The sequence below is a fragment of the Pseudorca crassidens genome, chromosome 9, assembly GCF_039906515.1.
Source record: "Pseudorca crassidens isolate mPseCra1 chromosome 9, mPseCra1.hap1, whole genome shotgun sequence".
Lineage (NCBI taxonomy): Eukaryota > Metazoa > Chordata > Mammalia > Artiodactyla > Delphinidae > Pseudorca > Pseudorca crassidens.
In genome coordinates this window covers 52,847,684-52,862,371 of record NC_090304.1, presented here as the reverse complement: position 1 = coordinate 52,862,371, position 14,688 = coordinate 52,847,684, and the positions used below count along the sequence as shown (strand labels likewise).

General features: G+C 43.4%; 2 protein-coding genes across 11 annotated transcripts in view; one reads left to right on the top strand and one right to left on the bottom strand.

Moving 5' to 3' along the window:
* The window catches only part of P4HA3 (prolyl 4-hydroxylase subunit alpha 3), a 119,279-nt gene that overhangs the window by 35,923 nt on the left and 68,668 nt on the right, over positions 1–14,688 (top strand). For 2 of the 10 annotated variants that reach the window (XR_010946181.1, XM_067750303.1), the window contains exon 14: positions 276–965. The exons of 5 other annotated variants lie outside the window; for them this stretch is intronic. Coding sequence is in view for 3 of the 5 variants with exons in the window: in XM_067750303.1 (XP_067606404.1) it covers positions 276–353 (78 nt within the window). In the remaining 2 variants the exon portion in view is untranslated. 3 more of the 10 variants (XR_010946178.1, XM_067750307.1, XM_067750305.1) reach the window with 3 other exon arrangements.
* Positions 12,533–14,688, bottom strand: part of PPME1 (protein phosphatase methylesterase 1) — a 76,238-nt gene continuing 74,082 nt past the window's right edge. The window contains exon 14 of the mRNA XM_067750321.1: positions 12,533–13,753. Coding sequence (XP_067606422.1) covers positions 13,735–13,753 — 19 coding nt within the window. The 3' untranslated portion in view covers positions 12,533–13,734. The remainder of the gene's footprint in view (positions 13,754–14,688) is intronic.

Below are 14,688 nucleotides of genomic sequence, written 5' to 3'. Positions count from 1 at the left end.
CTAGGTGTGGTGTCCACTTGTAGTCTCTTCTCCTGTGGTAAGGGTCAGTCTTCCTTGGTTGGTGAAACTCTTGAGGAGGGGATTTCTAACAACTGAGTTCCTTTTGGAGCATCTGTCTTCAGGCAGGTTAGAGCAGTTCAGGGAAAGTGGTGTGTCTGTGGGGCCCCAAAGGCGCTTAGTAGGTAGCTATTTCTAAATAGGACTGACTGTGGCTTGGTACATAGTTTATAATTTTGTTTCTTTCTTGCACGCTTCTTCAACTGTTTTTCTAACAGCTTTCTCCAACCTGGGTTCCTGGTGTTGCACTCAGTATCCCTCACAAGATTCACTACAGGGAAGATTCTTTATGTTAATGACTATTATCATTGTCATTAGTAACATACTGACCGTTTACCACTGGCCAGGCACTGTGATAAGAACTGAGGTGTACTTGTCTCCTTCAATCCTCACGATGAATAGGTACTATTATCTCCATTTTATAGATGAGGGAAACTGAGGCAGAGAATGTGTAACTTGCCTGAGGTTACATAGCTCTATAAAGTGGCACAGGCAGGATTTGAATACAGGTCTGCCTCCAAAGATTTTTTTTTAAAATTTTTTTAAATTGAAGTATAGTTGATTTACAATGTTGTGTTAATTTCATGTGTACAGTGAAGTGATTCACATACAGTATATATGATATATATACAGTATATATATATATATATATATATTCTTTTCCCTTATAGATTATTACAAGATATTGAGTATAGTTCTCTGCGCTATACAGTAGGTTCTTGTTGGTTATCTATTTTATATATAGTAGTGTAGATGTGTTAATCCCAAATTCCTAATTTATCCCTCCTCCCCTTTCCCCTTTGGTAACCATAAGCTTGTTTTCTATGTCTGTGAGTCTGTTTCTATTTTGTAAATAAGTTCATCACATATCATTTTTTTAGATTCCACATATAAGCAATATCATGTGATGTCTGTCTTTGTCTGGCTTACTTCACTTAGTATGATAATCTTTAGGTCCATCTATGGACCTAGAAAGAAACAGAAAATATGAACAGACCAATTACCAGTACCAGTACTGAAACTGAATCAGTAATTTTAAAACTCCCAACAAACCAAAGTCCAGGACTAGATAGCTTCACAGGTGAATTCTACCAAACGTTTAGAGAAGAGTTAACACCTATCCTTCTGAAATTATTCCAAAACGTTGCAGAGGAAGAAACACTTCTGAACTCATTCTATGAGGCCACCATCACCCCGATATCAAAACCAGACAAAGAGTGGGAGGGAGACGCAAGAGGGAGCAGATATGGGAACATATGTATAGCTGATTCACTTTGTTATAAAGCAGAAACTAACACACCATTATAAAACAACTATACTCCAATAAAGATGTTAAAAAATAAATAAATAAAAAGATACTAAAAACAAACAAGCAACCAGACAAAGATATCACAAAAAAGGAAAATTACAGGCCAGTATCACTGATGAACATCGATGCAAAAATCCTCAACGAAATGCTAGCAAACCCAACTCCAACAATACATTAAAAGGATCACACACCACGATCAAATGGGCTTTATCACAGGATGCAAGGATTTTTCAATATCCGCAAATCAATCAGTGTGATACACCACATTAACAAATTGAAGAATAAAAACCATATGATCATCTCAATAGCTGCAGAAAGAGCTTTCAATAGAATTCAACATCCATTTATGGTAAAAACTCTCCAGAAAGTGGGCACAGAAAGAACACACCTCAACATAATAAAGGCCATATATGACAAACCCACAGCTAACATCATACTCAATGGTGAAAAGCTGAAAGCATTTCCTCTAAGATCAGGAACAAGACAAGGATGTCCATTCTCACCACTTTTATTTAACATAGCTTTGGAAGTCCTAGCCACAGCAATCAGAGAAGAAAAAGAAATAAAAGGAATCCAAATTGGAAAAGAAGAAGTAAAGAAGAAAAGAAGAAGTAAAACTGTCACTGTTTTACACAGAAAATCCTAAAGACACTAACAGAAAACTACTAGAGCTCGTCAATGAATTTCGTAAAGTTGCAGAAAATTAACACACAGAAATCTGTTGCATTTCCATACACTAACAACAAAATACCAGAAAGAGAAATTAAGGAAATAATCCCATTTACCATCACATCAGAAAGAATAAAACACCTAGGAATAAACCTACGTAAGGAGGCAAAAGACCTATAACTGTAAAATGCTTATTAAAGAAACTGAAGACAACACAATCAGATGGAAAGATATACCATGTTCTTGGATTGGAAGAATCAATATCGTTAAAATGACAATACTACCCAAGGCAATCTACAGATTCAATACAATCCCTGTCAAATTACCAATGGCATTTTTCAGAGAATTAGAGCAAAAAATTTTTAATTTGTATGGAAACACAAAAGTCTCTGAATAACCAAAGCAATACTGAGAAAGAAAAATGGAGCTCGAGGAATCAGGCTCCCTGACTTCAGACTATACTACAAAACTACAGTAATCAAAACAATATGGTACTGGCACAAAAACAGACGTATAGATTAATGGAAAAGCATAGAAAGCCCAGAAATAAACCCACTCACTTATGGTCAATTAATCGACAACAAAGGAGGCAAGAATATACAATGGAGAAAAGACAGTCTCTTCAATAAGTGGTGCTGGGAAAATTGGATAGCTACATGTAAAAGAATGAAATTAGAATAGTCCCTAACACCATATACAAAAATAAACTCAAAATGGCTTAAAGACTTAAACATAAGATATGACACCATAAAACTCCTAGAAGAGATCATAGGCAAAAAAATTCTCTGACATAAATCATACCAATGTTTTCTTAGATCAGTTTCCCAAGGCAATAGAAATAAAAACAAACAAATGGGACATAATCAAACTTACAAGCTTTTGCATAGCAAAGGAAACCACACACAAAACAAAAAGACAATCTATGGAATGGGAGAAAATACTTGCAAATGGTGAGACTGACAAGGGATTAATTTCCAAAATATACAAATAGCTCATACAGCTCAGTATCAAAAAAAACCCCAGACAACCCAATCAAAAAATGGGCAGAAGATCTAAATAGACGTTTCTCCAAAGAAGACATACAGATGGCCAACAGGCACATGAAAAGATGTTCCACATGGCTAACTATTAGAAAAATGCAAATCGAAAGTACAATGAGGTATCACCTCACACCAGTCAGAATGGCCATCATAAAAAAGTCTACAAATAATAAATGCTGGAAAAAGGAACCCTCTTACACTGCTGGTAGGAATGTAAATTGGTGCAGCCACTATGGAGGTTCCTTAAAAAACTAAAAATAGAGTTACCATATGATCCAGTGATCCTACTCCTGGGCATATATCCAGAGAAAACTCTAATTTGAAAAGATATATGCACCCCAACATTCACTGCAGCACTATTTACAATAGCCAAGACATGAAAGCAACCTAAATGTCCATCAGCAGATAAATGGATAAAGAAGATGTGGTATATATATACAATATAATATTACTCAGCCATCAAAAAGAATGTCTGTCTCCAAAGATCTTAACTAGCCCTCTGTTGTCTGAATTACATGTTATTTTGCTGTGGTTGCTTTGCTCCCATTAGCAATTATGTCTTTTGGAGACAATAATTTTTTTTTTTTTTTTTTTTTGTGGTACACGGGCCTTTTTTGTGGCCTCTCCCGTGTGGAGCACAGGCTCCGGATGCGCAGGCTCAGCGGCCATGGCTCACGGGCCCAGCCGCTCCGCGGCATGTGGGATCTTCCCGGACCGGGGCACGAACCTGTGTCCCCTGCATCGGCAGGCGGACTCTCAACCACTGCGCCACCAGGGAAGCCCTGGAGCCAACAATTTTTGAAAGGAGTCTTCAGCCTTTTCCCGGGCATTGAAAAGATCTATCCTTTGTGTCTCTAATGCCTAATGGCTAAGAGCCCTGTCAGATGTAGGTACTGAATACACGAACAAATCACCTCAATTCCACAGATGTAAAGAGAACGCCTATTGTGTGACCAGCCCCATGCTTGGTGCCCCATGAGATTCCAATAAAATGAGGAGGTCTGCTCACTGCCCTTAAAGGAAAATTAGCACATGCCCAAATATAAGAATAGAGAATTATATATAATCAAATAGAAAGCTGTGGGCTGCTCACCCTAAGGATCACAGGAGTTGGGAGAAAGGGGAGAACCCTATGGCTGAAGTGGGATGAGAGGGCTTCCACATTGGGACCCCAGGAACACAGAAAGAGTGAGAATGTGCCTGAAGAGGGTGGGAAGCAGCTGCCACCTCACCTGTCCCCCATTCACGCACAAGGGGGCAGGGAGAGCTCTCTAGAAGGAGGAAGTGAGAGGGTGTTGATTCTGGGGGGCCCTTATCCAGCAATGCCAAGAGGAGCCAGCACAAACTGCCCTTTCATGGAACCACTCAAAGAGTCCCCTGTTCGAGGGCCTTGGTTGCTCAAGCTGGGAGAAGCCAAAGGAGAGGGGGTGAGGTGGGGACAGAGGGACATTTGCCTGCAGACTGCTGTATACTCAGAAAAACAAGGAAATCAGCTAAGGGCTGGGGGAGGAGACAAACATTTATGCCTGCTCTGTGCCGGCTATTTTATCTCACTTATCTTATTCACAACGATTATCATCCCTTTTGGCAAGAGAGGAAAGGAGGCTCAAAGAAAAGACCTCTGCTAGAAGCAGAGCCGGATTTGGAGCTAGGGAGGTCTCCCGCCATCAGCTGCTTCTAACCTCTCCTTCCTCATGTTGGGATCCCCAAAACTTCCTCCCCCTGAGGAAGTAGAGCCTGCCTCTTTCTCTTCTTCCCCTCTGCCCCATCCTCTTTTATTCCCTTTCTTCATCAAGTGACCCTTCCCATCAAATGCTTGATAGGCCTGCTCCCCCTAAGGTCTGAGTGACAGGGTCCTGCTGTCCCTACCAGGGGCATATTTGCATTTTAAGTGGATAGCCCATGGTGAAATCAAATATAATCTGAAAGGAATGAGGTGTGTTTTTGGTTAAGGATTTAAGGGCATGGATCAGATGGCTCCCCATAGATAACTACTGTCTCTCTCACCACATTTTGAGATGGGGCATAACTAAAATAATGACCATCATGCCTCCTGTCCAACTGCTTATCATCTTATGGGACCAGAGGGCGGCAGTTACTTTCCCTGGCCCAGAAAGGTGAAGTGACTTGTCCATAGTTAAACAGTGTGTCAGTGGCAGAGCCAAGACTAGAAGGCAGATTTCTGGGCTCAGAGACCCATGCCTGTCCGCTTCTTGGAACAGGAGCACAGTGGGCAGAAGATGGAATCAACCAACCCTTGATGGTGTTTTCATGGGCACAGATTTCATGTGTGGCTGTCACTCATTCATTCAATTAAGCTTTACTGATGTTGCCTCTGTGCCTGGCCCTTTGCTGGGGCTGGAGATGATGACTCTGACTGTCTATCCTTGAAGAGCTCCCAGAGAAGAAAACCCACACAATGACAATACTAGTGGAAAGGGGACACGCAACACGTTACATGTCCGGAAGGGGTATCACTACATCTCTGGTGTGATGGGCTCATGTGACACTTGATTTAGGCCTTGAATGATAAGGAGGTTCGTGTGTGTGTGTGTGTGTGTGTGTGTGTGTGTGTGTGTGTGTGTTATGGAGATGTGGGAGCTTATCTCCCTAACTCACAAGTGTATAAGAAAACTCAAAAAATCCAGACCCTTCTGATAAATCTAAAAATTTCTTTGGTCTTGAAAATTCAGACACATCATTCAGGAGAGATTTTCTCTAACTTTGTGTTCCTTAATCTGTTTCAGAAAACAGATTTTTTCCCCCCTTACCATATCAAAAATTATATTAAATATTCTTTTAAAAATCACACATTGTCCCCTAGGGGATGCCATCAGCCTAGAAATTCCCACAATGCTCTCCAGGTTCTAGAGTTCTGGAATTTCTATTTTTAACCCTCTTGCAACAAAAAAGGAAATAGGAATTGTCAGTGGGCTCATCCTGGAGGAGCAAGGCAATCTATCCTGCTGCCTCTGCTCAATCAATTCTTTCTCTGGCTGCCACTGAGCCTGTTAGTCCTCTGGTGCTTGAGGCCAGAAAAAGCCATCCTCTCTATCAGCTCCCTGAGTCCCTCTGGCTCTTGGGGTTGTGGGCCTGGGGACAGGCAGGGCCAGCCTCCAGTGCCTGGGCCAGCCAGCATCAGTCCACTTTACTAATTCCAGAGCCCTCTATGGGGGCTCTGCCCTGGGTCACCTCACTCACTCTCTCCTACATCTAGCTGTCTTGGAATACAAAAACTACAGAAGCACAATGAAGTACCACTTCACACTTACTAGTATGGCTATAATTTTTTTTTTTTTTTAAAGGAAAAATACTAAGTGTTAGAGAGGATGTGGAGAAATTGGAACCCTCATGCATTGCTGATGTTGCAGCTGCTGTGGAAAACGGTTTGTCAGTTCCTCAAAAAGTTAAACATGGAACTACCATAGAACCCAGTAATACCTCTCTTAGATATAGATCCAAAAGAACTGAGAGCAGGGACTTCAAAATAAATATTTATACACCCATGCTCACAGCAGCATTATTCACAATAGCCAAACGGTGGAAACAACCCAAGTATGTATAACAAGAGATGAATGGATAAACAAAATGTGGCATGCACATGCGATGGAATACTATTCAGCCACAAAGAGGAATGAAATTTTGATACATGATTTAACACAGATGGATCTTGAAAACATTATGCTAAGTGAAATAAACCAGACACAGAAGAACAATTATTGTATGATTCCACCTATATGAGGTACCTGGAATAGACAAACCCACAGAGACAGAAAGTAAAATAGAGTTTCCCAGGGGCTGGGGGCAGGGAGAAAGGGGGAGCTGTTGTGTGACCTTGGGCAAATCACTTTCCTTATTAGAGCTCTCATTTCCTCACCTGTAGGGTGGCACTGCTAATCTGTCTGCCTTACCCACTCCACAGAGTTGTGAGGTCTCAAAAGGCTGTAAATGTGCTCTGTAAATGGCACATACTGTATTGTGTCAATTAATATGTTTACATTTGATTAGCCATTGATTTGTGGTATCATCATTGATCATCAGGAAAAAACTTTCTCCCCCCATTGCTCAGCTAACTACCCAGTTAACTGTTCCCTCCATCCACCTGTAAGAGGCCAGCCACTTGACGAGTCTCAGGTTCCAAGGTTTCACCTGGCTACAGGCTGGGGTTTCTAGCAAACTGCTGCGAGAGGAAGCCAGCTCTAGGAATATCGGAACCTCTTGAGTTTACATAACTTTCTAAGCCCAGGACCCAGACTGAGAATGTGTTGACTCTGGCTGCTGATGGGGCAGCCAGCTGGGGCAGGAGAAGAGTTGGCTCGAAGATTACAAACAAAACACTGTCCCTGCAGGAAAGAGTATGATTGCTGTTTGCTTTCTCTACTCCTGTTGTAGGTGCTCTTCTTGCTTTCCCCTTGTTAAAAGTTGTGACCTTTTAACTCCCCACCCCCAGTTCTGATGGCAGGCCCTTGAATCCAGCTTCAGGGTCCTTGGCACCTCACTGTCCAAATCAGTTTGTCTTGTTCATTCCATCTCTAAAATATCGAGCCTTTCTCCTTATCTCACCCTGCAGCCACTGTCTAGTTAAGTATACCTTTGCCTTTTACCTAGACTACCACTGCCTCTTTACTGCTCTCCCTGCCTCTAGTCTGGTGCCTGCCAGTCCACCTACATGGATACCAGAGTGACTTTCCTTAACTTCTGGCAACTCCCCATCTTGCCACTCAAGGCCTTTATGACCTGCCTCCTGCAGCCTCTCCTGTTACAGCTTTTACTCCAGCCATACTAATTGTACTAATCTACCAGCTGTATCAGACTGACTTTCAAGTCTCCTGGGCTTGTGTACGCTGCCCCCTCTTCCTGCAAAGTATTTCCCTTCTTTCTCCACCTCCATTTTGTGATGATGCTTCAAAGCTCAACTCAGATGCTACCTACTTTGTGAAACCATCCCTGACCTGTTTCCAAAGAGGTTTACCTGTCCCTTTCCCTTTATACAATGTGGGCAGTGTTTCTATAATGGTCTCTCTAGACTATGAGCTCATTTGAAGGGTCTCATTATTTATTTATCTCTGTCTCCAGAGTCCACTGGAGGCTTGGCACAGAATAACTGCTCAGGTTTGCTTAATCAGCAAATAAATGTTCATAACTGCAGGTTTAGAAGAGGATAACACCACAAGTCATGCCCAACTCTCCTCATGCCTTTGAGTCTTCTCAATCTCAAGATTCTCCGCCCTCAACATTAGATCTGTGTCTACCCATTTGCCTACCTTCTCCTTTCGGACATTTCTCCTTGGACATTCCTTAAAGTGTGTGTCTGACAGAACGGCCCCTGGTTTGACCGAAATATGTTCCAGAAACGAAATATGTTCCTTCTGGCTTTGTAGAACTCCTTCACTCAAAGGGTCCAAGGGTCTCCTTTATTTTCTTCCTGAGTATGGAGTGCTGATCTGTAGGCTTCACAAGGATGTTGTTACATCCAGAACATAGCAGGTGCTCCTTAAAGATACGTTATGTGAACATATGAATGGTCCCTTCTCTGCTGGGGTATAGTGGACCACTCAAAGATGCTGCCATCTCCTAGCCATGTCTGTGGGCAAGTCATTTCACATCTCTGAAATTCAATTTCCTTGCCTTAGAGGGAGGAGATATGGGGATATATGTATATGTATAAATGATTCACTTTGTTACAAAGCAGAAACTAACACACCATTGTAAAGCAATTATACTCCAATAAAGATGTTAAAAAAAATTTTCCTTGCCTTTAAATTGGGTAAATACTGGACACCTACATGTAAAAGATTGAAATTAGAACATTCTCTAACACCTCAAAATGGATTAAAGACCTAATAAGATAAACTCAAAATGGATTAAAGACCTAAATGTAAGACCAGATACTATAAAACTCCTGTAGGAAAACATAGAACACTCTTTGACATAAATTACAGCAATATTTTTTTGGATCTGTCTCCTAGAGTAATGGAAATAAAAGCAAAAATAAAAAAATGGGGCTTCCCTGGTGGCACAGTGGTTAAGAATCCGCCTGCCAATGCAGGGGACATGGGTTTGATCCCTGGTCCGGGAAGATGCCACATGCCGCGGAGCAACTAAGCCTATGCACCACAACTACTGAGCCTGCGCTCTAGAGCCTGTGAGCCACAACTACTGAGCCTGCGTGCCGCAACTACTTAAGCCCGTGCGCAGAGAGCCCATGCTCCGCAACAAGAGAAGCCACCGCAATGAGAAGCCCACACACCTCAACGAGAGTAGCTCCTGCTCACGGCAACTATAGAAAGCCCACGCGCAGCAACAAAGACCCAACGCAGCCAAAAATAAATAAATAAATTTATTAAAAATAAAATAAAATGGGACCTAATTAAACTTAAAAGCTTTTGCACACAAAGGAAACCATAAACAAAAGGAAAAGACAACCTATGGAATGGGGAAAATATTTGCAAACAATGCAACCGACAAGGGATTTTCAAAATATACAAACAGCTCATAGAGCTCAATATCAAAAAAACACACAACCCAATCCACAAATGGACAGAAAATCTAAATAGACATTTCTCCAAAGAAGACATACAGATGGCCAACAGGCACATGGAAAGATGCTCAAGGTCACTAACTATTCGAGAAATACAAATCAAAACTACAGTGAGGTATCACCTCACACCTGTCGCAATGGCCATCATCAAAAAGTCTACAACTAATAAATGCTGGAGAGGGTGTGGGGAAAAAGGAACCCTCTTACATTGTTGGTAGGAATGTAAATTGGTACAGCCACTATGGAAGACAGTATGGAGGTTCCTTAAAAAACTAAAAATGGAGTTACCATATGATCCAGCGATCCACTCCTGGGCATGTATCTGGAAAAGACAAAAACTCTAATTCGAAAAGATATATGCACCCCAATGTTCACTGCAGCACTATTTACAATAGCCAAGATATGGAAGCAACCTAAATGTCCATCAGCAGATAAATGTATAAAGATGTGGGGTATATATATATATGTGTGTGTGTGTGTGTGTGTGTGTGTATGTATATACAATGGAATATTACTTAGCCATAAAAAAGGAATGAAGTAATGCCATTTGCAGCAACATGGATGGACCTAGATATTATCACATTAAGTCAGACAAAGACAAATATATGATATCACTTATATGTGTAATCTAAAAAAGAAAATGATACAAATGAACTTATTTACAAGACAGAAATAGACTCACAGATATAGAAAACAAATTTATGGTTACCAAAGGGGAAAGGTGGGGGTGGGGAGGAATAAATTAGGAGTTTGGGATTAACAGATACACACTACTATATGTAAAATAGAAAACAACAAGGACCTACTGCATAGCACAGGGAACTATATTCAATATCTTGTAATAACCTATAATAGAAAAGAATCTGAAAAAGAATACATATACATGTGTGTATAACCAAGTTACTTTACTGTACACCTGAAACTAACACAATGCTGTAAATCAACTATACTTCAACTTAAAAATATAATTTATGTGAACTTAAAAATGATAATAATAAATAAACTGGGGATAATGCCCATACTTCACAAGGATACAAAGGATAAAGATGTAAGTAACTAGCACAGTATCTAATACAAAGCTCAATGAGGGCTTCCCTGGTGGCGCAGTGGTTAAGAGTCTGCCTGCCGATGCAGGGGACATGGGTTCGTGCTGGGAAGCACGATCTGGGAAGATCCCACATGCCGCGGAGCGGCTAGGCCCGTGAGCCATGGCCACTGAGCCTGTGCGCCCGGAGCCTGTGCTCCGCAAAGGGAGACGCCACAACAGTGAGAGGCCCAGTTACCGCAAAAAAAAAAAAAAAGCTCAATGAACATTTCATTCAGTCTCCATCCATCAAGGCTGGTCATCATCCTCTTGCCAGGTATCTTCACCAAAAAGAACTCTGACCAGGGTCCCCTATATTGTCCAAGAGGCAGCGTGAAGAGGAAACAACCTAGGTTTGAATTCTGACACCACCACTTCTGAGCTATACAAATTTGGACCTAATGCCTACCTGTAAAAGGAACATAACATCACTTACCTCACAGGGTTGCCGTGAGGATTAAACAGATATGTGTAAAGTGAATTAGCTGATGATCAACTTTGATGACTATTATGACTTGCCTGGCGAACAAAAGTGTCTGATGTGTGTCCCTGAAAACCGTGCATTTGACTATGCTGCCCCCCTGTAGACAGAGTGCACACAGCCCAGCAAAGAGACCTTGGCCCGCTCCTTTCCCCACCCAACCCCCAAAGGGCTTGGTGAGAGGATGCAGATCACACACAAGGCACTTTTCTTCTCTGCTAGGGAGCTCATGCTTTACTCAAAAATATTTAGTGAACATCTAAACCAGAACTTCTCAGGATTAATGTGCCTGTTGGAATGCAGATCAGTACTGACTCAATAGGTCTGGGGTAGGGACAAAATCTTTAACAAGCTTCCAGATGACACTGATGCTACTGGCCCACAAACCACTCTGAGTAAAGAAGGTCTTAAATATAATATGGGATTGACATGACAGGAACTATTTATTCAGTGCCTACCCTGTGTCAGTTACTGAGAGAGCCACTTAACCTATATTAACTTGCATAGTCCTCAAGACTCTGTGGGGTAGATACTACTGATCTCCATTTTTCCGATGAGGAAACTGTAGCACAAAGAGAGAGAGTACGTAGCTATCTCATACAGCCAGTAAGGGATGGGCCTTAGGTTCTAATTTAGGCAGCCTGGCTCCAAAGCCTACTAGGAAGAGGACTCCAACAGTATGTAGAGGATAACCAGGGGAGGGGCTGAGGCAAGGAAAGGAGACATCATAGAACAGAGAATGGACAGGGGTTGGTGGTAGACTGCATATGGATGTAAGAGAGGGTGCCATCTAGGGCACTTTGGCTGCCTGGTTTGGTCAAGTGGAGAGATGGTGGTATCTATCACTACTGAGTTAGGAAACGTGGGTGGAAGGACAAGTTTTAGGGGGAAGGTGAGTTCGGTTTTAGGAATGGTCAATGAGTGGCTTTTGGACATCTGGGAGATATGGAGAAGTAGATGGACCTAGAGTATCTAGGTATCTAGTAACTCTAGAAGTATCCAGAGTTCAGGAGATATCTAAGTTGTAGACAAAGTTTGGGTGTTGGCAGATTTAAAGCCCTGAGTGCCTGAGGTCATGTGGACGGTGTACAGACTGTCCTGTTCTGGGCCAAAGTCAACATAGCAAATAACTGGAAGAGATGGGACTGGAATATGGTCTCCCGGGCTGCAGTGGAAGCTGGTTCTGTCCATTCCACTGGGCATTATGGATCTGGGAAGCAGGCAGAGCATAAGATGTTGATAGGCTACAGGAAAGAGGTTTTTCTGGTGCTCTATGGTGACTAAATCCAGTGAAATGTTCCCTGCCCCCAGATCAACAGAAATAAGGACAACTCCATAAAGACCAGATAGATAAAGGTTAGGAGATTTATTTTCTTTAAACAAGATCATAAATAACAAAGAAACAAAGTAGGTCCCAGACTTCAGACCCTGCAGCAGGACAGGAATAGGAAGTTGTTGGGTCGAAAGGTGGAGGGGGCTACGCATCACCTAAGACAGTCACAGAAAAGATGGGCTGCAGGAGACTGCCCCTCTCTGCCCTTGGGAATGGCGTGCCTGGGCAGCAAGGGGAGACTGAAGTGCTGTGATGAGGCAGCTGGAAGAGGGCAAATATTGAGGATGCTGGGCTGCACTGATTCTATGAAGAGTAACATGGAAACCACAAATGGCTAAGATAAGCTGTGGGTCTAGAAAAGGCAAGCGGGCACTCTGCACACCTCCAGGGACCAATTATGAAAATGGTTCAATTTGATTCTTAAAAACAACTCCACGGGCCTTAGCCTGTGGCTTTGTGCGTGGGCTGTATTCAACCTGGGTTGCCCTGTGGCAGGTGAGGGCTCAAGAGACCCCTGGAGCAGCCTGGCCTCAGCCCAGGGCAGGTGCCCAGACATGTGGGAGTGGGACCGTGGGCCCTCCCCAGTTGGGAGGCCATGTGCTTGGACTGGCCGGGCCTGATTTTCAGGCTGGTTTCTTGTGATGCTATCCACCCCCCACCCCTGTACCTAAGGATGAGATCCTGGCCCCCCTGGGTCTTCCAAGCCTACAATAGTAAGACGGGGATAAAAAGGTACCTGACTGGTATTTTATTTAAAAGGGAAAAATAAGGACCATCCCGCACGTGGTCCATCCCATGAGGTAGGGCAGGACCATGGCAAGAACAATCTCAAGGAATGGAGGTCCCTGAGCCTGGGGAAACATATGGACGCAGGTGCATTGCCTAATGCCAGGAATAGGGGCCCAGGGTGGCAGTTCTGATGGAGGCTTCACCCTAGGCAAGGCAGGGAGGACAGGCAGGGGCTACCCCTGAACAGGGAAGGGATAGGAGCTGGGGAGCCTTAAACTGGGGAGACCAATGTTGGTCAAAGGCCCTGGAAAACAATGCTTTCGGCAGGAATACACGAAAGGGTTTGTACATCTGAGGATGCCCGTCTATAGGGAGCCGGTGTCACATGGTCGGGCAGGATGGTGAGGAGGAGACAGCGGCATCACAGTGGCCTCTGGTGCGATGTATTTACAACAGAGCTCAGTGTTGAGGGAGGGAAGGAGAGCAGGTCACTAACAGCCAGGAAACACACTGTGAAGAGTAGAAAGAGTGGAAAACAATGTGACCGTCACTAGCTTTCCCCCTGCTTGCCCTGTCTCATCCAGGAAACCCTCCCTAATGATCACCAAGGCCTTTGTAGATCTCTCCCACCTCTTCTCAGCCCCATCCAGGGCAAGACACAGGGTCTGCTCTCAGGGTACTGCCGATTTGACCACAGCTCCAAATGGGCCAGGGGCCCCAAACGCTGCTTATTAAGCGAAACTAAGTCTTTATTTTGATTCCTGGGATCCATCAATGGTCAGCTGCTTGAGGGGTGGTTTGGCATAAGGGAATCACTTGTGTGGCTCACTGTACCAGGCTCCTGTCCTCATTTCCAATGCCTACCCTGCTCTGTCATCCACACCTCCTAGGCCCTGGCATTCAGAACTCTCTAATGCAGAAACCCTTCCTTTTTCTTCAACATTTTTTCTTCTTCAAACTTCCTGAGGGTGGGGAACAAGTTCCCCTAGACCATCATCAAAATCAGATAAGAGACTTCCCAACTGGCAGGTGTGACTCTTCATTAGGCCTGTGGGCTCTCTGAGGATCAGGGGCCTCCTGTAGCAAAGACTGGGAGCTCCCTGAGGTGGGGCCGGGACCGTGTGGCTTGGGTCACCATGCCTCTTTTCCTCCTCCTCCTCAACAAAGAGACCTATTATGTCTGCCTAATCACACGGAGAGCTTCCTAGGATGAGGGGCATCCTTGTTCCTCTAGACCCAGTGGTTCTCAACTGGGAATGACTTTGCCTCTCTTGAGACACTTGGTAAAATCTAGAAACATGTTTGCCTGTCACAGCTGTGTGTGTTCAGGGGTGCTACCGGCTTCTGGTACGTAAAGGCCAGGGATGTTGTTCCAACATGCTACAGTGCACAGAACAGCCCGCACCACAAAGGATTACCCAACCCAAATGTTACTAGTGCTGGGG